The sequence below is a fragment of the Lycorma delicatula genome, chromosome 6 (genome assembly GCF_047948215.1).
Source record: "Lycorma delicatula isolate Av1 chromosome 6, ASM4794821v1, whole genome shotgun sequence".
Classification (NCBI taxonomy): domain Eukaryota; kingdom Metazoa; phylum Arthropoda; class Insecta; order Hemiptera; family Fulgoridae; genus Lycorma; species Lycorma delicatula.
The window spans coordinates 76,317,591-76,343,954 of record NC_134460.1 but is presented as its reverse complement, the minus strand read 5'-3'; the positions used below and the strand labels follow the sequence as shown (position 1 = coordinate 76,343,954).

Below are 26,364 nucleotides of genomic sequence, written 5' to 3'. Positions count from 1 at the left end.
TGTCTAGCAGAAAATGTAGATCTAAAAGCTAGAAAAGAATTATTGAAAATATTTGTGTGAAGTGAAACAGATAGTAGGAAAAAACAGAGGGTATTGACTCCTATGTGGAGTCAGATAATGAAGATTATATAGATCAATGAAATACAAAATGAAGGCGAGAGAAGTTTTTGACAAAGAAAAACTGTACAGGAAGACAAAGACTGGAATGAATAAAACAGATAATTGAAAACATAGGCTGTATTAAATGGATTAGCAAAAACAGAATGGAAAAAATGGTAACCCCATTTAAATATGCGTCTATATATTACAGATTTTTAATTACTTTTGTTTGTATTCTACATTACTGTTGAATTTTTTTTAATATTATTTTAAGAGTAGTGTATGATTTTCAGTACTTTATTATGAGAGCACTTCATATTTTTTATATTTACATGTTGCATTATGAAAGCAAGCTTTGCATTTTATTTTAATGTAAATGTATAATTTTAGTGTAAATACCTGAAAATTCCAGCCTCGAGAATCAAATGTGGTTGGTCCAACAGTAGACCAATCCAGACATTTTGCTTTTCCAGAATAATTATATACTGCTCTCAAACCATTTGAAACCGATCCCAATAATTCTTTACCTCTAAGATTTGCAGTTTTTAGATGCTCACACAATTCCTAAGAAAAAAAGGTTGAATAAATACCATAAATTAACTAATTTCAAAGTTTTTCTATTAAATAAAAGAGCTGTTTAAATATAATCTTTTCCCCATCTTTGCCAAAATATACTTACAAGGTGATTACTATAGACTTACCTTTAAACTAAATCATACCAACCCTAACCTTAATGTAAAGTAACTGTCCATGTAAAGTAAAAGGAGCAAATAATGCTGAACGACAAACAAATCATTAAAATAATTCAGTCTTTTGAAATTTTTACTCTTTTTCAGGCACAAACTGGAAATAAATATTTTAACACTGATAACAGTACCAGAGTCAGTCAGAAAGTTCTTCGGCCTGATACAGAGATTGCACACGTATGACCAAATGACTATGCTGTTTGTTAAGTATGTTCCTTTAGAATGTGTGTATGTTACTTTCAGTTGTGTGCATTTAGTTGCTTGTTTGTGGGAATCGAGTTGACATTATCTATAAAATAAACATTTTTATTTTATATAATATTTACTTTCAATAAATTTTAACAAATTTTTACTTTCAATAAAAACTTAAGTTCAAGCTGTTATAAAGGACAGATGTGCAAAAAGAGTTAGATTCCAATTTAAAGGATACCTCCCCTTTGTTTTCAGTGGTAAAAAAGTGGGCTGCTGAATTTAAATGTGGTCAAACATTCATTCAAAATGATAAATGCTCAGGATCCTAAAAATTTAGATTGACAAAATCATCAAAATCCACAATGGCATATTAAAAGCTTACTGACGGAAGGTATGCAAGCTTCCTGACATTATGAATATCTTGAAAGACCATTTTCACTACATTTATTCAATGTTTTGGGTATGAAAAAGCTTTCTCCTTGATGCGTAGTAATGTATTTCTTAACAATCAACTGATCACTTCTGACGTGTGTTTAGACTTTTTTAAATGCAATTTCACTGAGTTTCTTCGACATTTTATAAAATTAGATGAAGCATGGATTCACCATTATATTCCAGAGACTAAATATCCAAACAGTAGGTGGGAACAGGTAAAGGTGTGCCAAAGAAATGAAAACGATTTCATCTGCAGGAAAAGTCACTGTTACAATTTTTAGCATTCTCATGGTGTGGTGCTCATAGACTACTTAGAAATAAGCAGGACCATCACCAGCAAGTATTATCTTTCACTTAGCTATTCAGGCAAATGTCCACATTTACCCCACAAGACAACGTTCCTCACCAGGATAATGCACTGCACACTCGTCTTGAAATTTGTACAAAACTCCATGTCCTATGTTTTTAGGCATACACCATATTCAGCACATTTGGTTACCAGTGATTACTTCCCCTTCTTAAACCTGTAAAAATGGCTTGGTAGACAAAGATTCATTTCAAATGATAATGTCAAAGCTGAGACAACCGTTAATGTTGCAAAGTTGGATAATTTGCATTGTATTGAAGGGGTATTAAAAGGTTACTGGTCTAAACGTATCGAATTGTAACATTGAAAAATTAGAAGAAAGAATGTTGAAAAATCTTGAATTTTCTTTGTCAGGCTGAGAACTTTTTGAATGGCACATGTATATGATCAGACAAAATTATTTTCTGAAGGAATAAACAGTAGAAAATGAACATAAGACTATCTTTTACAATTGATTGTCAGATATATTTATTGTTTGATAAATTTATCAAATGAACAACATATCAGACATAAGACTGTACATACTAACTGGTGAATAATCATTACACAACCATTCAAGAAGTGACAATTAGTATTGAAAGTGATAAGAAAATAGTTCAATTTAAATTACAGCACAACAGGGCACCTTACCCTCTTATAATAGAGAGTGAGAAATGTTATAATTAAAAAAAAAAGTTAGAAACATGAACTACCCACCGGGTTGGTCTAGTGGTGAAAACGTGTATTCCCAAATTAGCTGATTTGGAAGTCGAGAGTTCCAGCGTTCAAGTCCTAGTAAAGCCAGTTATTTTTACTTGGATTTGAATACTAGATCGTGGATACCGGTGTTCTTTGGTGGTTGGGTTTCAATTAACTACACATCTCAGGAATGGTCGAACTGAGAATATACAAGACTACACTTCATTTACACTCATACATATCATCCTCATTCATCCTCTGAAGAATTATCTAAACGGTAGTTACCGGAGGCTAAACAGGAAAAAGAAAGAAAGAAACATGAACTACATTACAAATACCTTAACTGGATTTCCTGGAAAGTGTCCTAAAAATTCAGTAGGATAGGGATAATTTGCCATTGCTACAACTAAAAATGATTCCTTTAACCACATTTTAAAGCCCTGTGTATAATTTTCAGCTTTTAATGGTTGACACAATGTCCAGTTTTTGGATAACCATGATCTACCTTCACCTAAAAAAAAATAGTTTTCATTTTATATTAATGATTTGAAGATCTTTAGAAATATTATTTACAATAAATACATTGGCACCTTTTCTTTGGATGGGGTATTTTTAAATATTGCCCTTACCCTAAAAAACGTTACGAGAGTGATGCACTTCTCTATTTCCTTCTATTGTATGCTAATCTTTTAATTTCAATACATCTATTACATCCTAAATCTTTGTTTGCTTCATATTACCTTTCTTTTTCGTTAAGTTTTTTCAAATTCTATACTTTGTTCCATTACTAAATTAATTAATTCTGAAAGGTTCATACAACCTATCAATTGTAATTTCCCCTGGTAAGCTGAAGATGTATATATGATTATGCATATTTCTATGCAGAAAAGGGTACATTAATTATTTACTTAAACTTTCTTTCCTAGTGTTTCTTATGACTAAGGAAAATGTAAAACACAAATCACAAAAGCGACCAGTCAGAATTGTGTTTCAGGTGCACACAATCGTTATGGTCATGCCAATTAACCGACTACATCAATCATAGCATGTGTTTTAATTCTTCTAGTGATATTAATTCTTTTGATATTTTGTTACTAGTCGTAATACCTCTTTATTTTGAACTTTGTCAACCCAAATTTTATTTTTCTTCTATAACACCATATTTCAAAATCTTCTAAGAAATTTGAAAACTTTTTTGGCTTAGCTACTGTTCATATTTTGCTACTTTTCAGTGCTTCATATAAATAACATTGAAAATTCATTTTTAATTCTTAAATCTTTGTTTGATATTAGGTACATTTATTTTTTTCATTAAGGCGTTCTTTCCTTGAATTAATATCATTCATAAATTATGACTGAACGAAGTAAATAATATTTTTCATTACAGACATCAAGAAACAATTTTAATTAAACAATCAAAGATTACTTTACAACCTATCCTGTACACAGTTCATTAATGACAAAATGGATTTACTATCTAAAAGGTTAATGTTTGGTTTAGGTAACCCTAAAGCAGACTTCAAGGAACACATGACAGATGTGTTCCTTGAACCAGTAAAATGGCAGAATAAATTTGCATTCAGAACCAAACCGCAGTAGAAAGGAAAACAGAAATAAAATTATTAATGAACTTTAAAAATAAACTTATTTGAAATTCAAATTCGATAAAAATAATGCTGTAGTGATTTTACATACAACAGATTATGATAATAGGGTTCACTAAGTGGTAACGACACAACCACACATTTAAATTAATAAGATCACTTTTTTTAATTTTATTTGAGAAACTAAACAAGTTATTATAAGTTACAATTATTTGTTGGGCTTTTAAAAGAAATATTTGTCATTACTGGTTGTAGTTCTGATCTGATAAATAAATAAAAATATGTTTTAATGATCATGCCAAAGCTACAGTACCTTCCAAAAATTTGCAAAGAAAATGAAATACAACTAATTTTTTTCTGGTATAAATGGTCAATTTACTATTTAGCCAAATGACTATTAAAGGAATTTTTTAAATTACAGCATTTGTCATATATTTTCACAAAAAAATAACTTTGATCCAATTAATAATTTTAAAAAATGAGGTTTTACAAATCGGTGAAGTTTTTTTTTTAATCATTTTGATGTAACTGAATATAAAAATATAAAGGGCAATAGGAAGGTTTTGCAATACAACTCTATTTTGTACAATTTTTAGTTTTAGTTTTTTATTAATTTATTATTCCAAGTCCTTAGAAGGTCATCATCAATCGTACAATGTCTCCATTTCAGTCTGTTCTTCACTTGGAGGAATAGTGTGAAATCACATAAGAGAGGTCGAGACTGTAGGGAAGATGCTCTAATAATTTTATTTCAGAACTGACTAAATACTCGAAGCAGACTTCAGAACAGTGTGCCTAAGCGTTATCATGGTGAAAAGACTACGCATCCATTCTTGAGCTGAGTGCAGCTTCTTAAGAGCTTCAACATTAGACAGGCATTCCTTAGCATACCACTTTCCTGTAACTGTCTTCTGAATTTCCAGTACAACTCACTGTAAAACAACTTTCACACTAAAAAATATTGCCACCATTCTCTTCTTCAATGATCTTGATTTTCTAACAGCTACGGAAGTCTACTCATCTTTGAATACACACACTTTGTTCTATATCTTGGTTGGGACGTCATAATAGTACAGTCAATTTTCATCACTTGTCACAGTCCTATTGGGCATTTTTCATTTTCAAACATTTTCAGCATTTCATGGCACCAAGAACAAAACATGATGTCTGATCGTTGGTCAAGTAATTCGGCACCCTAAAGGTACAAGATTTTTTAACTTGAAGGTGATCTCGGAGAACAGGATGAACTGCTGATATATTTTCCCAAGGAAACCTCTACTAAAAAGGTTGTAGATCACATGACTGTCTGTCTCAATCATTTTTCATACTGCAGCAATGTTTCCTTCAATCACAGATGAAAACGGTCAATGTGACCTTGGAGCATGCTCAAAGCCATAATTTCTTTTTAAACTCTCATACCACCCATATATTGTTGTACGATGAGGACAATCCTCTCTAAGTATAGGAATCATTTTCTCTAAACACTGAACACACTTAACCCACATACAAAATTGTAACACAAAATTGCCCGGTATTCAGTTTTCAACCATGATGACATCACTAACTCTTTTCATTAACACTACCAGAAAGCAAACGATAATGAAATAGTGACTATTGTGAAAATACTGAGACAGCAGATACAAATGCCTAAACACACGCTAACTTGTAACATCTGTGATAATCCATTTCATCGCATTGCAAAACTTTATTAGTGCCCTTTACATATATATATATATATAATATAATATTCTTTCAGCCTTTGTAAAGCACAGAATTAGAGAAAAACTCTTATCTTTAATTTTTTTACTTCATCAAAACGCTTTCTTGCCTAACCCCATCCTCAGTGATATCTTTTATAAATTTGTAAACTATTTACAATTTACACAATAACTCAATAAGCTTTTTACATCTTGTAAACACTGTTGAAATAAAAATAAAAGTAAAAAAAAGTAAATTTAAAAATCATTTAAAATAAATTTAGAACAAATATTTGTTCAGTCAAGAATGAAAAAGTATTACACTAAATATTATTTTAAATGTTTTAAAAAATTTTTTTGATTTTTTTCAATTTATTTCTATTTTAAACATCAATTTTTACAAAATGTAAAAAGCTAACAGAGATATTGTGTAAATTGTAAACAGTTTAAGAATTTATAAAAGATATCACTGGGGGTGGGCCTAGGCACAAAAGCATTTTAATTAAGTAAAAAATTAAAGGTAAGAGTGTTTCTATAATTCTGTGCTTTGCGGAGGCTGAAAGAATATTATATTGTACATATATAGAGATAGATAGATAGATATTTTACATACAGAAAAAAAGTGGACTATAAAAAGTTTAACCTAAATAAATTAATATATGTACACATATCTCAATATTCCAATCAAAGATATTACGAATAATTTGAAGGACTAGATATTTCCCAATTTTTTAAAGTTCCAGTTTAAGTGTAAGTTAAAAGTAATTTGGACTTTACTTTAATAAACTTTTCACTTAACTTTAAGTTGACAAATTTTTGTAATCATTAGTTTTATTTTTTTAATAAACAAATCTTTTTTATTAATATTTATTTATTTATTTATTTATTTTTTTTGTATTTACATTTATCTTTTCTGTATTTATTACTGATAATTATTTACTAATTGACATGCATTTCTAGTTTTAACTTTCTCTCTACCAGCAATGTCTAGACCAGGTGGGCAGTTTGTGTATTACAGAATATTTTTTAAGTTAAATTTTTATGTTCTGTTTAAACTGCTCATAATGAAATCGTTTTTTATTTTTTTAAATACAGTTAAATTCTCTGTTTTTATACTGTTTTGAGTGTTTTATTTGAATTTATATTTTATTTTCTGCATTTTTATATATTGCTATTAACTCTGCTAACACTTCTAACAATAATTACTTAAGAATGCAAATTCATATCTAATGTTAACAGTTCATGAATTTTGTTAGTTATTTTAGTCATCGTTGAAAAGTAAATGCATAAAAAATTAACTTATTAAAAATAAAACAATATACTCAAACATTAAACATTAAGTCAAAAATAAAGTGATATTTCACATTAAATATTTATTTAATACAGAACAGGGTAAAGGCTGAAGTAATATTTAACACTAGATAACCTACATTACTGATACTTCTAAATTATTATACTGTTTAAAATTAATTATTTGTTAACATTTCATCATTAACATTTTAAGATTTAATTTTGTTAACTTTATACACACTTTTTTTACAAAATAAAAAAAAAAAATTTTGTTGGTATAAAAAATTTCTGTCAATTCTTAAGAGAAAAAAATACAGAAACTTCATTAAATATTTTCATTAATCTTATAATGTGAACTGACGATAAGAATATACTATCATTTGTCTTGAATCAACATTTGATACAACTTTACTGACTATAAAAATCCAAATTAATTCTTTAAATTACTTGAATGTTCAATACAATGAAATATTTCATTATACTGAATAACATTTTAAGAAAAGACCATAATTATGAGGTGTGGCTAGATGCAAAAACAAACAGAAACTGTCACAGAAAGTAAATGACAACAAGTAATGTAGTACTATCTGTTACACAGTAATAGATCTAGTTGACCATCACAATTCTGTTCTAAGGAAGAGTGAATGTACTCAAAGAGACTTTCAATTAAAGCCCTGACAAATTCACAAGTCAGGCTCCAAGATTAAGTGGTTTTAGCCACAATGAATTCATGTTCTCCATAAATTGTTCCATTATGAGTCTTGGAAGCCACATTATGTCTGGCAGTTGATATTGGAAGATTGAGACAGGCGTGGTGAATTTCATGAAATAAAACTTATGCAGAATGATGATTATCCAGATATATTTGATATCATTTTTTCAAGCGATGAATTTGTTTTTGTGTTCGATGACTTCATTAAATACCAAAAGAACCATCCAATCTTGATTCTCAAAACAAAGTTGAAAGAATGGAAAACAACCCAAAACTGACAGTGTGATGTAACATGTTCTTGTATATTATTTCATGTTACATCAACAATAAATGTTATGCTAAAATTTTGTATAGCTTGCAATTTCTACACAGACACAGGCGCATGAGCTGATATTTATGCAAGACATTTAGTCTTGCCTTGACTGTTAGGAATTAGCTAAATGGATATTTTCCAGGATTTGGGTAGGCCATCAGGAACCTACAAAGTGGCCTGCACATTTCATACCTGACCCAATTTGGTTACTTTTTATGGGACGGGCCAAGGAAGACATGTATTACAGAAAACTTAACAATTAATGAACTCTAAAAACAAATTCCATCAAATCATATCCAAAGCTACTGCCCGGTTTTTACATAAGGGACAAAAATGTACCAGTAAATTAAAAAAAAAGTGTAGAAAATGCTGAAGGGCACTCTGAGTCATAACTTTGGGAAAATGAATGACTATTACTACACAAAATTTAACAAGAAAGTTTACTGCAAATCTGATAAATTAAATAAATAATAATTAAATAAATATAAAATTAATAAATAGATTTTTTTTTATTGATAAAAAAACAGATGCAGCATTATACTGATATATTTCTGTGTAAATGTTAACACAATTTTGTCTGTATCTGAATTATTTCACAGAACAATTTTCTTATTTCTACAGAGTAATGTTCAGTGACAAATGTCATAAACCTCCTACAATCAAGTATGTGTATTAAGAAAAAAATATTACACAACTTATTATTCAACTTGCTTCCTAAAATATAATATCTTAACATAACACAATAAAAATTTCATTAATAATAAACTTAAATATACTAACCGGTTGTTGTTATGTTATTAATTTCTTTCCATATATGTTTAATGTTGTCTGCACAATTTCTATGTGCAACTTCATAAATAGATGTAGTTACACGATAGACCCCTTCACAGTCCATTAAATCAGGTAACAGCCAGATTGGGGCTGATGATGCCAAAGATCTGAAGTAAAATAATAAAAAAGGGTTTTTCAAATATTTTAAATTAAATTATTTTTAAAAACAATATTTCAAAGCCAAATTCAGTGAAAAATGTTTAATATGAAAATAATAACAAAAATTATCAGTTAATATAAAAGCAGTCAAGTTCTAACTGATACCGTATTTTATAATCTGCTTGAAAAGAAGTTATAATCTGCTCCAAGTAAAAATCATACACTGGTCCTCGTTTGATATAGACATTCCTTTCAACACCACTTTTAATGTGACTAACTGCAGTACTTTTCTTTACTGGAAGTGCTCACTATTTTATTTTACTTTTTGACTTCCTATTGTTTTAGCAGCTCCTACAAATCTTTCTAATTTAATTCATTCTTCTACATCAATTATTCCTGGTATTTACTTGATGCAGTTTAATCATTTTTACTTGTACAAAGTAAAGGAAGTATTGTAATCATGAAAAATGTTGGTTTTTCACATTTCATTGGAAATATACATTTTCATCATCCTTGAATCCATTTTGACTAGTTTTGGCATGATGTCTGTACATATGTATCTTGCATAACTCAAAAACAATTAGCCATAGAATGTTGAAATTTTGTATTTAGGACTGTTGTAACAATTAGTTGTGCACCTCCCCTTTTGATTGCAATCGAGTGGGCCAAAAATGTGTATACAGAGTCAGACCTCTAAATAAATTTGGATTTTGAACTTTTTCTTAACTGCAGTAATAAGCCCTCATTCAGAAATTTTCAACGATATATAGTGGTATTCATTTTCATTGGTTCCAGAATTATAGCCAAATAAAATTTTAATTAATGAAATATTTGCATCTTACAAGGGGAAGGTAGATTGGTTCGAATACAACTTCATATACATTGTTTTTTTAAACTTTTATTTTTAATTTAAATATATTGATTTATTAATAATTATAAACCTTTAAATATGTATACGAGGTCTGTAAATAAAGTAATAAGACTGGTTCAGAAAACCTTTTTATTTACAATCCAATTACACATGGACTCTATCATCTTCGAAATAGTTCACTTGGGAAGCCAAAATGCTTCGAATAGTTTTCCCACTCTTCATAGCAGTATTGGAACTCAGAAACTGGAAAATCCTTCAGATGGTTGGTTGCATTTATTTTTATGTTTTCTTCTGTTCCAATGGAGTCCTTTGAGGTGGTTTTTTTTAAAGTTGGGAATAGGAAAAAGTCGCAGGGGTTCAAGTCTGGTGAATAAGGTGGCTGAGGAACTACAGAAATGTTTTTCTTTGCCAAAAATTCATTAATTGAGAGTGCAGTATGACAAGGTGCATTGTCATGATGCAGCATCCAGTTGTCTTTGATGGCTGATCTCACATGAGCAACTCTTTTCCGCAGTCTTTAAAGAATTTCTCTGTAAACATATTGATTTACAGTCTGTCCTGTAGGCAAAAACTCATGGACAATGTCATTCCTATCAAGGAAACAAATTAGCATGGTTTTGATTTGATTCATGATGCTGCATCATGAAAATGCATCTTGTCACACTGCACTCTCAATTAATGAATTTCTGGCAAAAAAAACATTCCTGTAGTTCCTCAACCACCTTATTCATCTGACTTGAGTTCCTGCAATGTTTTCCTGTTCTCGACCTTAAAAGAAAACCTCAAAGGACACCATTTTTGAATAATAGAAAACATAAAAAAAAATGTTACCAACCATCTGAAGGATATTTTAGTTTCTGAGTTCCAACACTGCTATGAAGAGTGGGAAAACCGTTTGAAGTATTGTGTGGCTTCCCAAGGGAAATATTTCGAAGGTGATAGAGTCTATGTATAATTGGAGTACAAGTAAAAAGTTTTTCTGAACCAGTCTCATTACTTTATTTACAGACCTCGTATATAGAACAAACAATTTTTTTAGATGTTGTTGAAAACCAGAATGTTTAAACATATTTTTATTAAAGTTGAATTGCAAAATCAAATCAAGAATTAACTGATAAATATGAATCTTTAATGATTACTGAAATTATATGTGCAATTTAAAAAAAAAAAATTACATAAACATATTTCATAGCGATATAACGAGGGCCCTGTAATAAATAATTTTATTAAATTGTGAAGATCTCTTAACATGATAAACAATAAATTTTCAATACTCAATATTCTTTTAATTATTATTATATATATATATTTTTTTACTTACTTCTAAGTTAACATGTTTACCACATTTTAAAAAAGTACATCTCTTATTATAGAAATGCTTATATTTTTTTCAGTTCCTGAGAAAAAAATATGAAATTTAAACCATCTCTATATAAAACATTAATAAATCATCCTCAACAGGATCAGTTCACAACTTGAGAAAGAACTAGGAGAATACCAGGAAGGTTTCAGATCCTAGAGGAGCTGTCCTGACCAGATCATGAGTCTCAAGCTAACAATGGATTACAACAGGAAAAGAAACAGAGACATGGTGATAACACTCCCCATGACGATAACTCCATCCACTACCAGTGGTGCCCATCAGATGATAATATTTTCAAGTGCCTCCAGGGTGCCATTCAAAAATTGGGGAGGGGATGCGATGGAGTGTCACAATAATATCTCAGCAACCGCTCGTCTGATTTTCACGATTTAAACAGCATATGTATCAACAGGTCAAGCGCCAAGTGTTTAACACATCATGTACACTCTTGATCGACCGGATCTTGGTTATCCAGAAATTAAATTATTTAGTCCTATATTTTGATTGCACTCGCCCACCATTTCATTGTTGCAATCAACATTGCTGGTGATATGCATTGCATTTACCAAATAGAATCAACAGATCAAATAGATTTACGATATGAGACATTTACAATCACAAGTAGCTTATTTAAATGTAGAACTAGGCGTAGGGTTCGTACTTCCACGAACTTAGTTAGTTAGTTCAGAGGGCAATGATGTAGGACAGTCAAGATGTCTAGAAGGGGCCTGCAGCAAAGACAAAAGCTGAGTTAAAAATCACCGATATAAATGTCTACCAAGGCATTTACATCGGTGGTATCCCAACTGAGGCTTAACTTATTACTGTAAGGTGAAATCAGTTAGAAGGTCTGAAGATGACTCCCATTAAAGCCCATCAGCGCTAGGAACGGGGGGATGACGACCAGAATCATCACAAGGTGGGTGTCTTCTCCTACAGGGGTTGGGATACACTCACCCACCGTAAAACATACCGATCCAATCTTCATTAAATATGCTCAAACACCTGTGCACTAGCAAAGCTGTAAAGTATAAAATTATGAAGACTAAAAAGTAGAAGAAAAAAAAATATGTAAAAAGAATTTTTAATACACCACCCTTAAATTAAACGCACTTAAAGGTAAAAAATAATTTTACAACGATATTTCAGAAAGGATTTGACAACAAGCTTTGATGGTGATATGTAAGATTATGTGAAAGTCATAGCTTTAAATAAAAATTTGATGTTTTTGCCAATTTTTTCATGTGCATGATGAATAGACTAGAGTGGGGAGTTTCATGTCAAAAGTACAAATTTTTGCACCCCATTCTTTAGGTCAATCATCACTCATATGAAAAATTGGCAAAAATATCAAATTTTTAATTTGCTGCTATGACTTTCACATAATCTTACATATCGCCATCAAAGCTTGTTGTCAAATTCATTCTGAAATACCGTCCTAAAATTATTTTTTACTTTTTAGTGCATTTAATTTAAGTGTGGTGTTTTAAAAATTTGTTAAATATATTTTTTATTTATTTATATGATTATTTTTCTTAATAAAATAATGAACTATAGCCAAAAAGTAGGCACCGGAATATACTGATCACTAGCGAAAAATCCCACTTTGTTAGTATCAATTTGTAGAGTTAAATTTCTACTTTAACTTTTATTATATCAGTTTTCACCTTCAAAAAATAAATATTTTTACACAAGAGGTAATCAATTTTGGACACCTAATAATTCCATTCCGAGACAACGCTTGCCAGAGCAGCCCACCTGGAGAGCCTAGCTGTGGAGGTATGCCATAGGCACGCCCTGCAGCTAGTATTGTATCTAGTCCCTTTCTTGAAAGCTGTTTAGTGCTACAAAAAGATAGCAGTTTCTCTTTGGTATTTTTTCTTCATTATCACATATGTGATTCAGAAACCTACAAATGCATTACCTATTACAATATTAACGAGTTGAAACAAGCTATTAAGACGATTATGTTAATACTGGAAACATTAACTGGTAACACACTGCTGGCATGAAATTGAGGTTTCCAATGGAAGTAATAAGAGAGCTCCATAACTTCATGGAAGCAGCAAGAATAAGAAGTATATCGTGATTAAATATAGATAAAGAGCTTCGGCTTTGTCTTCACATATGAACTAATAATACTTAATGATGATTCCGTGGATATTGAGACAAGTGGAGGCTGGTGATTTTTTTTTTTTAAGTAAATTTATCACTTTTGGAAAGTATGGTTTACCTAACATTTAAAGATTTTTCAACTACATTTTTCATTTGTATTATTACATGACGTTTACATTAAATGACATAGCTTCTCCAAGCAAAGGGAACTGTCAACAAGAACATATCACCAGTAAAGATAGTTAGTGACATTGTGAAAATATTATGGGCTATAACTATATAGATCTTGTCAGTGTAGATGACAGAATTAGTGAAGAAACAGATGAAAATTTATGTGCTTCCAATGAATCAGTAGTCTTTTTTGATGAGCCATATTCATTACATTAACTTGCAAGATGCGATTTTTTTCTTTATGAAAAAACAGGGAAAATGATATTTATCAGAAAATATTTTCAGAGATTAACCTCCTTAATAAGCCTACATGGTGCTTTTGTTCTTCTTAAAAAAATGGATGAGCTGCGGAAAATGTTTATCATTTCTTTATATAAAAAAAAAACAGATCATCATACATTCTGGAAATTTTTCTCATCTATTGATAATTCACTCACTGGGTAGGAATTTTGTAACATAGAGCTCCGTGAATTTGGGTAGTGAGTAATAGTACGCATGATGTCATCTAGTATAATGACCTTCAGCAAATAATAGTGCATTTATGAATATATGTTAGTTACTGTATAGTTGTATTTTATAGTACTGTTAGCTAGTACATAATAGATGCTTTTAATTAGTATAATAGATACAGTGTATAATAATTGCTGTCCTCAACCCCTACTCAATCAATACTGACGAGCAGATTCACGAAGCTGGTCGTCAGACAAGACTCACTTATGAGTTTCGGTGAATCGATGCAAGTTATATAACAGAACATACATAGCCAACAAATTTACAGTTTACCAAATGTAAAAATATCCCACGTGTATTTTTATTTACTGAAATAAGAAATACAGATTAGTTTGATATATTTATATTACTTTCAAATCATAATAATATGCATTTTTATTAAACGTAGTTCAATCAAAAACTAAAATAATCACTTACCCGACAATAACAGCGGGATATTTAAGTCTAAACCAAGCAGCCAACATTCCACCATATGAACCTCCAATAGCGATTACAGGGCTTAATTTTCTGTGTTTACCATCTTGGTGACTTCTGAGATATGTTACTAAATCAACAAAATCTGCCAATGTCTGTTCAACTGTTAAATAACCATAGTGCTTAGCATCCTGTAACAAGATATAATGCAAAACTAATACACCACTCAGAGAAAATATTTCTTTTTTCTTTTTACCATCCTGACTTGTACTACATTACAATATTTCTCTAGGTAAACTGATTTATTCATTTTTTACTTTTTTAATTTTATATGAAGCCCTGGTCCCAAAAATATAAAAGTCTACAATACAGTTCCATCCACATGTGAATAAAGAGTATTCTCCCTGCTAGTATCAAATATGGATTTATCATTAGATTGACATTTTTTAAAGCAATTTATATGGGGTGCAACATGTTATGGTACCAAAAACTGGGTAATGCATGATATTATAACAGGATGTTGATTTTGAATATCATGAATTTATTGCCCGGAGAGAAATTTGGTTGAAATTAAATAAAAATATAAGTAATGAAATTTGGCAGAAAGCAAGGTAATGAGATAGTCAACATTAAGTGAATGTAATAAATCGGAAGTGTAAAATAACAAAATGGGCAAATTAATAAGATATAAAAAACAGAGTTGTATAAGCAGGTTGAAATTTCATGCAAAAAAGAAGTTCGTTGAAATAAAATATAAATTACATTAACTACTATTGTAGTTTGATTCCCTAACAGATTTCAATATTTTTATTAATTTTCCTTCAATATTTATTAAACTGGAATTTATATCACCAGTTAAGTTCAAGGATATCAGGACAACTATATCACTACCAGATTGGTCTAGTGGTAAACTCGTCATCGCAAATCAGCTGATTTCAAAGTCGAGAGTTCTAAGGTGCAAATCCTAGTGAAGGCAGTTTCTTTTACACAAATTTGAATACTAGATCATGGATACTGGTGTTCTTTGGTGATTGGGTTTCAATTAACCTCACATCTCAGGAATGGTCGACCTGAGATTGTTCAAGACTACACTTCATTTATATTCATACATACCATCCTCAACCATCCTCTGAAGTGTAATACCTTATGGTGGTTTTAAAGGCTAAACAGAAGAAGAAAGAAGGACAACTATATCGTAAATTGTATTTTTACTTTTCAATTTTTTTAAATTTTATTTTAAAGATTTTTTCTCTTTAGTTAAAAACAAATATCTTAATAATATCTATTTAGTTTATAAAAACTACATTTTTACTCATTTATTTAGTTTTATTCTATTTTTTTTTTAATAATTAAATTAAGTTAAACTTACCGAAAATGAATTGTTCCCATATGGCAATGATTCACCATAATAACGATGTTCTGCAAACACAATAAGTGCTTTAAATTCTGGTGCTAATTCCCATATGAAACCCTAAAAAGTAATATCATTAATTAACCAATTATCTACATTTAAAACAGAATGAAATTATAATTTAAACTATTTTTTTTTTTTTTTTTTTTTTAAAGAAAATCTGCTTGAAATATAAAGAAAGAAAATTTATTTTTAATCATCATATATGTTATAGAAAAAATATTCAAACTTTAGGAATAAATAATAATATTAGTGAGAACAAACAGAAGAATATTATGTTTATAAAAATTAAAGAATAAACTGAGGTTAGTGAATCCATACACATGTGTAAGGTGAATATTTTGTTAAATTAGCAGAGAAAAGATGAAAGCTTTATCATGGTGGCTATGTGAATTTGTAATGAATAGCAATAATATAGTTAATTAAACACACACACACATATTATATTAATATAACCACCTAGTACTAGTACAATTTAACAGTATAGAGGAATAATATGTATCTTAAAAAGATTAATTTCAGCAAAAAAGAAATATATATATCTGTGATCACTCCCATTTTCGTAATTTTTCAGGAGAGAATTTTAAACTTTTGGTTAGCTGTGAAAAATCACATTTTTAATTAAAAACCTGCTTTTTTCGTTTAATGAATGTAAAAGAACAGTTCCAATGCAAAAAGTGCCATCATCGATTATTACTTTTTAGCAATAAAAATTTTTCCAGTTTATTTCTGTTTTTCCAGAATTATCACATTCTACATCTTGTTTTCCCACTTATTTCTGTAATATTTATATTGGTATTGTTATTTAGAAAAATACAAGTGGTGCAACCGATCTTGATGCTAGCTGCATGGCAGCAACAGCCCCAATTTAAATCAACCTATATCCTTTTAGCATAACATTTGATTCATTACCTAACAGCAAATGGGCCTTCGTAAGATATATTGTGTGTTAATAATGGATCGCAGAACACAATTTTTTTACATTTTAATCATCTCAACGTATAGCTAATATTTTGAACATTACATTTTTAAATTTAATCCGATTTATATATATATATATTCTTCTAAGAAAGTGTTTACAGCTAAAGGCCGTCTCTCACATCCCAACTGTCAAACTCTTTTCTATCCTGCCAACTTTCCTTCTCCAAATTCCTTTTCTGCATCGCTTCCATCACTCCAGACATCCACTGCTCCTCCTCTCTCCTGTAGTCCATTCCAACATCCCCCTAGGCCATCTATATTTCTCCATTCTTCAAACATGTCCATACCATTGTAGTCTTCTTCTCTCCAAAACATTAATCACTGTACTGATTGCCTCGATTCTTCCCCTGATTTCCTCATTCTCACACACCGCATTCTAGAAACTCCACAACTCCTGTGTAGCACATCCATCTCCTCAGCCAAGAACCATCCCACATCTCTTTTTCTAATTTCCCAAGCTTCTGACCTGTACAATAAAATGCTCACAATAACAATCTTGTACAATCTATATTTAATTGCTTTCTGTATCACATCATGTCACCACAAAGAGTTGCACTTCTAGATAGCCATCCATCCCAAAGCTATACTGTTGCGTTTTCAACGCGTTTTGTATTCCCGCTCATATACGATACATGTGTTTGGCTTGCTCTGGTGGGAGCAAGGCATACTATTCAATCGGGTCGTGCTAGTCGTGCTCCGGTTGCCGACAGCTGCGCATTCAGTATTACAGTCCGCTATTCAATCAGTATACGTTTTCTATGAACATAAGTCATATTTAGTGCATTAAGTAACAGTTTATATTCAATTCATGTAGTTTATAATCAATCCAAGTCAGTATATAAATAATTCAGGTGTTCAGTGTTTTTTTGTGTAATAAATCAGTTTATATATACAATTCGTTGTGTTAATTCAATTTAATATTTGGGACCTACCCCTACATATATCATTCCATCATATAGCTATTTATACCTTTCCATTATTTCCTTCCTGTGATAATATACAGCCAAGGTATTTAAATGTACTCACATGCCTTGATGATATTCCCATCTGCAGGTATCCCATCTATCCCAGGAGCCTTTCTGCCATTCAAATCTTTTAGTGTTCTACTCAATTCAAATCTCAGTATGGTATCTCCCTTTTCATCCTCTTCAACTTCCTCTTCTTCCTCTGTAACACCAGTTTCTAATTATTTCCTCCATATAACTCTTCAATATATTCCAGCCACCTATCAACCTTTTCTTTTGTACTATAAATCGATGTAGCATCTTTATTTAGCACATTATTAGATTTTAATTTATGTGTCACAAAATTCTCTTTAACTTTCCTATATGGTCGTCTATTTTACCAATGATCATTTCTCTTTCCACTTCTGAACACTTTTCTTTAACCCACTCTTCTTTCACTAATTTGTACTTCCTGTTTATAGTATTTCTTAACTTTCGATAGTTCCTTTTACCTTCTTCATCACTAGCATTCTTGTACTTTCTACGATCATCCATCTCCTGCAATATATCTTCTGATATCTGGTTTCCTACCAGTTTTCTTTGTTCCATGTAAGTTCACTCTGCTGATTTAATAATTTCTTTTCCTACATTCTCCCACTCTTATTTTATATTTTCTACCTTATCATTTTTACTCAGACATCTTGGGACATCCTCCTTAAAAATCTTCTTTACTTCCTCTTCCTCAAACTTCTCTAAATACCATCGATTCATCTGACTCCCTTTTTTCAAGTTTTTAAACCCCAATCTACATTTCATTATCACTAAATTATGGCTGCTATCTATATCTGCTCCAGGATATGCTTTGCAGTCAATAAGTTGATTTCTAAATCTTTGTTTAACTATGATATAATCTATCTGATACCTTGCAGTATCACCAGGCTTTTTCCATGTGTATATTCTTCTATTATGATTTTTAAACTAGGCGTTGGCAATTACTAAATTATGCTTTGTGCAAAACTCAATAAGTCGGTCTCCTCTTTCATTCCTTTTGCCAGCTCATATTCACCCACAATATTTTTTTCGTTGCCTTTTGTGATGCTTGCATTCCAATCTCCAACTATTATTACATTTTCATCCCCTTTTATGTGTTTAATTGCTTCATTCATTTCTTCTCAATACACACTCTACCTTATCATGATCAACATCATCATGGGATCTTGTAGGCATATAGATGTTAACAATAGTTGTCGGCTTAGGTTTTGATTTTAACTTTATTACAATGATTCTATCGCTAAGCTTTTTGAAATACTCTACTCTCTTCCAGTTCAGTGCCAATTCAATTACTCAGTGCCAATTGTTACTAACAATCTTTTGAAATTTACAGAAGCGAAAAAGTCATTAAAAGATTCAGGTATTATCTCAGTTTTAATATTTAAAAATTAAAAGGATAAATGATCAGCAATCTGATTTAATTGAGTTTTATGGATTTTACATTAAAAGAACTTCTAATAAAAGCATTATTTATACATGATTCATCAAAATTACTTTGATTCCAGAACTTTTATTAAAATAAGGTTCAAATCCTAACTCAAAAAAGTTATTAAGAAATTCAAGAATCTCAAGATCACTTTAGTTTACATCAATACTGAAATCAATAAATTACATGGCTCTTTATTATGTTTATTATCTATCAAATAGTTTTATTCATAAATCCTTAATTGAAATTTTCTTCATATAATCATAACTTCTGTACAAAACACATTTTTATATTTTTAAGTTATTTTTATAGTAAGTAAATCTGTAAATCCTAATTTATCATCGGTAACTTTATGTTCAATGATGCAATCAATAAAAATCACAACTCCACCTGCTTTGTTCATATGTAAGTATAACCATTAATATCAATAATCTTTTCTTTTTTGTTTAACTAAGCTTCAATACAAATAATAATCTTTGGTTTTAAGATAAGTTAAGAAAAGTTTTAAGATAAGATAAGTTTAAAATATAAGTACTGATGAAAAACAGAGGTTTCTCTCAAGTCAATATGAATATTACTAACAGCTACCCTTTTTTTAGCCAGTTCAGGTCAAGGGTCTAAATGGTGATTTCTCATCAAAGATAACTTGAAGTCTATTACAAATAAAGTTGATTAATAATTTATTGACTGCAACTTTTTATTTTTGAACCATTCAACATTCATTCTCTTTTACCTCTTAATCAGAACACTTTTCATAAAAAGTTTCATGAAACGTTTTTATTAAATTTTATTTTCTTTCCAGAAATAATTCAAAATAATGAATACCAATCTCATGGCATCATTATTTTCATATGTGTAAAATTGCTGTTTTGCCTTCTCAATTTTTGCACTGTCACTGTCACATTCTAACCGAACATGTCCAGGCAAAAGAAATTATTATTATTACATAACTGAACATGACAACCATCCATATTTATGTTGCAGTTTTGACCGTCCACAAACATCAGAAAATGTGTTTGCATGTTTAACATGGTAGGTAACATCAATTATTTCTTAAAAAGGCAAGAAGAAATTTCATCTCACCTTCTAACTGCAATAGTACTTGAAATATTGTGTGTATTCATGAGCTGTTTAGTTCGATACCATAGGTTGTATGTGTAACTGGTTCAACAAATTCTCTGAAGAATGCTCAAAAGTTGATGAAGATCATCCTTATCATCTAGTTCAGGTTACAATATAACCATCAGTTCTGGAAGTGGCGGGGCTAATATTAGCTAATAAGTAAGAAATGATATCTCATAACAACTTCAATACTGTGTTCTCTGCTGATAGTATACCGTCTTCAATAAGTTGACATCATACTGAAATTATGCTATCATGATTTCTCCTTTACTATGTTGAAGAAGAACAATAATCATGATAAAAAAGATTGTTGTTAAAAATTAATCACGTATCTATCCTACCCAACATGAATCAAACCGTGACTCAAATGCAGCAGAAATATCTTTCTTCACCTTTTGTAAGAATTTGAGGTTATGACTTTAATCAGTTAGATTATTTTTACGGTGTTTTGGAATTCGTGCTAGCCCATTTTCAGAGATTAGGTAATAATTTGAATGTTGCATCATATTGTAATGTTCTTTTGATTTTCTTGAAGTACAGTTGGAAAAAAATCTCCTTGTCTACTGACAAAAAGAGTATATCTTTTTTACGACAATGCCAGATGTCACATAGTTCATTAACCGAGGGAGAAAATTATTGAATTCAAGTGGCAATTTTTTTCAGTATCCACCTTACATCCACAACTTTAGCCTGTGTGATTGGTCCATTTAAATTTTAATGTTTTGTGAATGATAAAGATTAACAAGCATGAGGTATAAATATGGCACTGAGACAGCATAATGCTGCAAGTTTTAAAGCACTGAAATGCAATGGGATAAATAGATTGAGATTATTGTACGTTAAAAATAAAAATGTTTTTAAGTAACTCACCAAGGGTTTCTAATATGGAAAATAGAACCTAATTATCTCATATTCTCATACTTCATACACTCATTTGAAAACAGACAAAATGAGGTTTTGTAAATTATTTTCTTTTACCTTATACAGTTGATTTTATATCTGAGTACATGATAATTATGAAAAGTTATTCCAAGTAAAATCATAAGTGTATGTGACATGACTAATCATTGATAATGATTTTTAGTAACAAAATATATTTTAATCAGTCAATTTTATACTTGTTATTTTACATTTTTTCGTGATCATTTCATCAAATCTAATATATAAAAAGTAAATAATAATAAACAAAAAGTTAAATAAGAGAAAAGTGAAAACTTTTCATAAGAGGCTTTTTAGTAATGCAGAACTTGAACAATTACCGTATTTTCAGCAAATAAAGTAATATCAGCCTCATTTCCTGTGTAAAAGAATATAGGTCCACCTGATTCAGGATTCCAGTTTTCATCATTAATCAGATATCGTAGCTTAAACGTATCCTGGTTGGCGAAATTAAAGTGATCCACCTGAAATGAAAAATAAAACACGAATGGATTATATAATATGTGATATTCAACGTGCAACTTCAGATGTTTGGAGTCTAAACAGTTACCATTATTTGTAAGTACGTGAAAAATAAAATAAAAAATAACTTTTTCCTTAAATCTGTAAAATATTTATGTTTTTATATAGTCAAATTCATAAATTCAAAATATAAAATGAAAAAATTATTATTCACAGCCAATTACTAAAAATAATAAAGTAAAACTGATACAGTGGGTACAATTATTATAAACATTACTAAAAGAAATGTACAGTAAATGCTTAAAATCCCTCCTGTAACAACGTAGAATCAGTATTAGCTTAACTATTACCCAGACACAAATCCATCCACAATGACAACATACTGGTATTTTAAACACACAAAAGAGAGAACCACATTTTAACACAGTTAAACATTATAAAATATATAAACGCATAACAATGATATATTAATTATCCAGATAGAATTCAAATCCAACATAATTTCTGACTCCATTTTAAAATTTGCCCCTGTCTAATTATAAAAAGAACTGCTCCGATCACATCAGTTGATGCCAAAATAAGAACAGCTCAGTGACACCGGTCAGAAGATGGTTGCAATGGTGGATGAAAACTTTATAAGAAGTTAAAATATTACATTTATAAAATTTGTTTCAATTTGACACTTCAAGAGTTAATAGTTTTAAGTAATTTTTATTGCTGACTTTCATTAATATTTTACTAAAATAGATTTATTTTAACCATCTCATATTTTTTTAGTTTTTATGTTATATTATTTACACAATTAATTTACTTAGGGGTAAAAATATTACAAATTTGCAATATTATAAATCTAAATACATATGCTCACAGAGATAAATTCACTGAAGAGACATGAATTCTGCAACACTTTAGTATTTTATTAAAAAGATCAGCATTATTATATTGTTGTCATCACTTAAGGTGAACTAGGCCTCCGTGGCGCACAAGGTAGCATCTCTGCCTTTTACCTGAAGGTCCTGGGTTCGAATCCCGGTCAGGCATGGCATTTTTCACACACGCTACAAAACATTCATCTCATCCTCTGCAGAATGAATTGCTTGACTGCGGACCCAGAGGTAAAACAAACCAAAATATAGGAATTAAAGGCATTATTCAATTTTATTTAAAAAATTGTAACTTAAGAATGACAGCAAACATGTCTTAATATTCTTCTGTTGTCAATTTTAATAAATTACCGATCCATTTTAAAATTTAAAATACAATTAAAATATTTTCTTTTATATAAACAATATCACCAGAACATTAGATGACAGCCCTCATCCATCTGCTACACAAAAAAGGGGACAAAATATACCCTAATGATTACAGGGGAATAACACTCCCAGACATAACATACAAAATTCTTTCAAGACTCATCCTCAACAGGATTGGTTTACAACTCAAAAAAGAACTAGAAAAATACCAGAGAAGTTTCAGACCCTGGAGGAGCTGTCCAGGCCAGATCAAGAGTTTCAAGCTAACAATGGATTACAACAGGAAAAGAAACAGAGACATGATGATAACATTTGTAGATTTCATGAAAGCTTATGACTGCATCCACAGAAAATCCCTACTAAAAATTCTAAGACACCTTGGACTACATACCAAATTACTAAAAATAATAAAACTGACCCTCATATACACTAATTCGAAGATAAAATTCAGAGCAAACTCTCGGAACCATTTGAGATCAAAACAGGACTGTGCCAAGGTGATGAACTCTTACCGCCATTATTCAACTGCACTCTAGAAATGGTAATGAGGAAATGGCTCAAAAAATGCACCCCAAAAGTAAAAATTGGCCGAAAAATCAAAACAAACTGTTGTGGTTTCACCAACGACTTGGCACTGCTACCAAATGACACTGATGAAGCTAAATCAAAGATATTAGAACTTCGAAATATTAAAAAATAAAATTGGCCTCAAAATATCCATCAAAAAGAGAAAAATTATACCCCAAAAACAAACACCATTAAAAGAAGTAAATATAAACAGTAATAAAATCAAAATAATAACCCGATTTAAATAACAAACAACCTAAACAAAAAAAAAACTTGATCCAAATAAGAAGAAACAAACTAGCTAAAGCTCAAAAATTAACCTTGTACGCTTACAATAAAAAATGCCTATCAGTAAATGCAAAAACACAGTTATAAAACCAGAAGCCACTTATGCAGCAGAAACATCCTTACGCAGCAATTTGTCTGACAAATAATCAGATAGATAGACTTCAGAAAATCAAAAGAAAAATTAGAAGAACCTGCCTCAATAAAAAGTACCAGAAAGATGGGCAGTGATGGATCTTGTCTGATGACGTCGTGTACAAACAGTTAGAACCCATCACTGATATTGTCCATAAGAGGAAACTAGGATTCTTTGGACATATCATGAGGATGCAAGATTCAAGACTTTTGAAACAGCTAGTACAGTATGAACTCGACTCAAAAAACACCAAGACAGGATGCAGATGGATCAAAGAAATAAGGGAGGATCAGAAGGAAATCAGTCTTACACCAGATGTTACCATGGATAAGATAAAATTAAACAAGAAAATCAACAACAAAAATACTCGCTTCCCACTGACAAGAAAAACTCACAACACGAAAATTTTCAACACTAGAAAGGAAACAAGGATTGGAACATATGAAAAAGTACTGAGAGGACTGTAAGGCCCAAACAGTCCCATCAAAGGGACTTGAATAATGGACTAAAGTGATCCTATATACTCATAAAAGATAAAAAAATAAAAACCTCTTTATACCTCATATTTCCCCACATAATTTACACCTATTTTGCAGTCATGATGTTTTTTGTACAGATTTGTCAGAATGCAGAAGAAAATTCCTCTATACTTGTTATAAATTAATAAATGTAGTTCAAAATCATTTTACAATAATAAAATCACTAAATCAATGAAAATGCAAACAGATAAAAATGGGTTATGTCTAAAAGTATTATTTTTCTTTATCCATTAATAGAATGGATTTCCCCAAATATTTTTTTCAGTTTCAGTAATTAATCTCAACCTCAAATCATTAATCACTCAAATATCAATAAATCACCTCATATATTTTGCTTCTAGTTTCTTATCTGGTACTTGTAGCTAGTGCTTAAACTTAGTTTTTGACAGCAAAGACTAAATGTTTAAGATAAAATAATTTTTTTTTTAGATTTAATTATCATTTGTACTTTATTAATAATAATGTAAAAACTATAAAATGTATTGTATGATTGCAAAAAATAAATTGAATTAAATTAAAAACATACTAAGTTTCACTTACTGGAACTTCAATGTATTTTTTGTCATATTTATGTAATGGAGTCAATGATCGTGAATGAATTCTATTAGAAAATGTATAAGAAATAAGAGTATTCATAAATAAAAATAATGATAACAGTATTTTAAAAACCCACATATTTATGTTTAAAAACTTGATTATATTTACTGTTTTAACACACAGCACATTAACAATTGAATGATTATTTTATCTGTTGGAACTTTATACAGTTGAATAATAATTGAGAAACCCCCTCTCTACATACTGTGTTTAAAACAGTATCAACTCTCTCTCGCTTAGTGGAAGTGGTGCTGGCAAATCATTCATTCTAATGATCTCTGTCTGAATGAATAGTTTATTTTTGAATCTACATAATTTTTTTTCATAATTAGGTATATAACATGTCCACTAATCTGACGCTACTTTCAAATCATCTTACTGGAAATATTATTAATTTTATAATAATCAAATACCCTTCAAAAGTATTTAATAGATCATAAAATGAAATGATAGTAATTTCACTGCGTAATAAAGATTATTAAATATTCTGGACCCCATCCAAAATATTATTATAAAAGATTTTATATTTAAATTTTTTAAGGAAGGAATCAGCCTTATATTTCAGGCAAATTTTTTTTTTAAAAGTTTGTTTTTTCTTAAAAAATAACTTATTTTCTTTTTAAGAATACATAGCCTAATTCATTTTATTTTATGTTGCACAGAAATAATTTTTTAACTATTTGATTGTCACATAACAATGTTTTCACTAGATAACTATGTAAAAACTAAAATTACTTTTAAAAAATAGATAAAAAGCTATTATTTTTTTTTTTATTTTGAATATGGGCTGTTGGTTCTGATTTTTTTTTATAAGTTACCATATGTCCTCAAATTTTGTTGTAGGGAATATAGATTGGAAATTTTGTTGCATATGAAAAATACTATGCTGATCATAATTGAATTCTGGTATCCAATATATTCTTTTTAAAAAATGCTTTAATCGAAGTTCCAGAACACTATTTGTACATGGTGTACGTAAATAGCTTTCCACATAATTATATTGCCATATAGTGTTGTTTACCTCTAAATGATTAGTCACATTGTGTTTTGAAATTGAACATAGTGTTATATATTACTGAAAAGATTACAAAATATTAGTATTTAAAAACAGTAACATCCAAAATCTGAATTTCGATAAAATTGG

At 29.9% G+C, this 26,364-nt stretch overlaps 1 protein-coding gene across 1 annotated transcript in view; it reads right to left on the bottom strand.

Annotated features, from left to right (window-relative positions):
• LOC142325951 (lysosomal Pro-X carboxypeptidase-like) overlaps positions 1-25,331 on the bottom strand; it is a 35,589-nt gene extending 10,258 nt beyond the window's left edge. Inside the window, exons 1-7 of the mRNA XM_075367915.1 lie at positions 25,164-25,331; positions 21,702-21,845; positions 15,877-15,978; positions 14,511-14,698; positions 8,914-9,071; positions 2,856-3,028; positions 499-663 (exon numbers count right to left, since the gene is read on the bottom strand). Of these exons, the coding sequence (XP_075224030.1) occupies positions 499-663; positions 2,856-3,028; positions 8,914-9,071; positions 14,511-14,698; positions 15,877-15,978; positions 21,702-21,845; positions 25,164-25,298 (1,065 nt within the window). The 5' untranslated portion in view covers positions 25,299-25,331. The remainder of the gene's footprint in view (positions 1-498; positions 664-2,855; positions 3,029-8,913; positions 9,072-14,510; positions 14,699-15,876; positions 15,979-21,701; positions 21,846-25,163) is intronic.
• Positions 25,332-26,364: the final 1,033 nt, after the last annotated feature.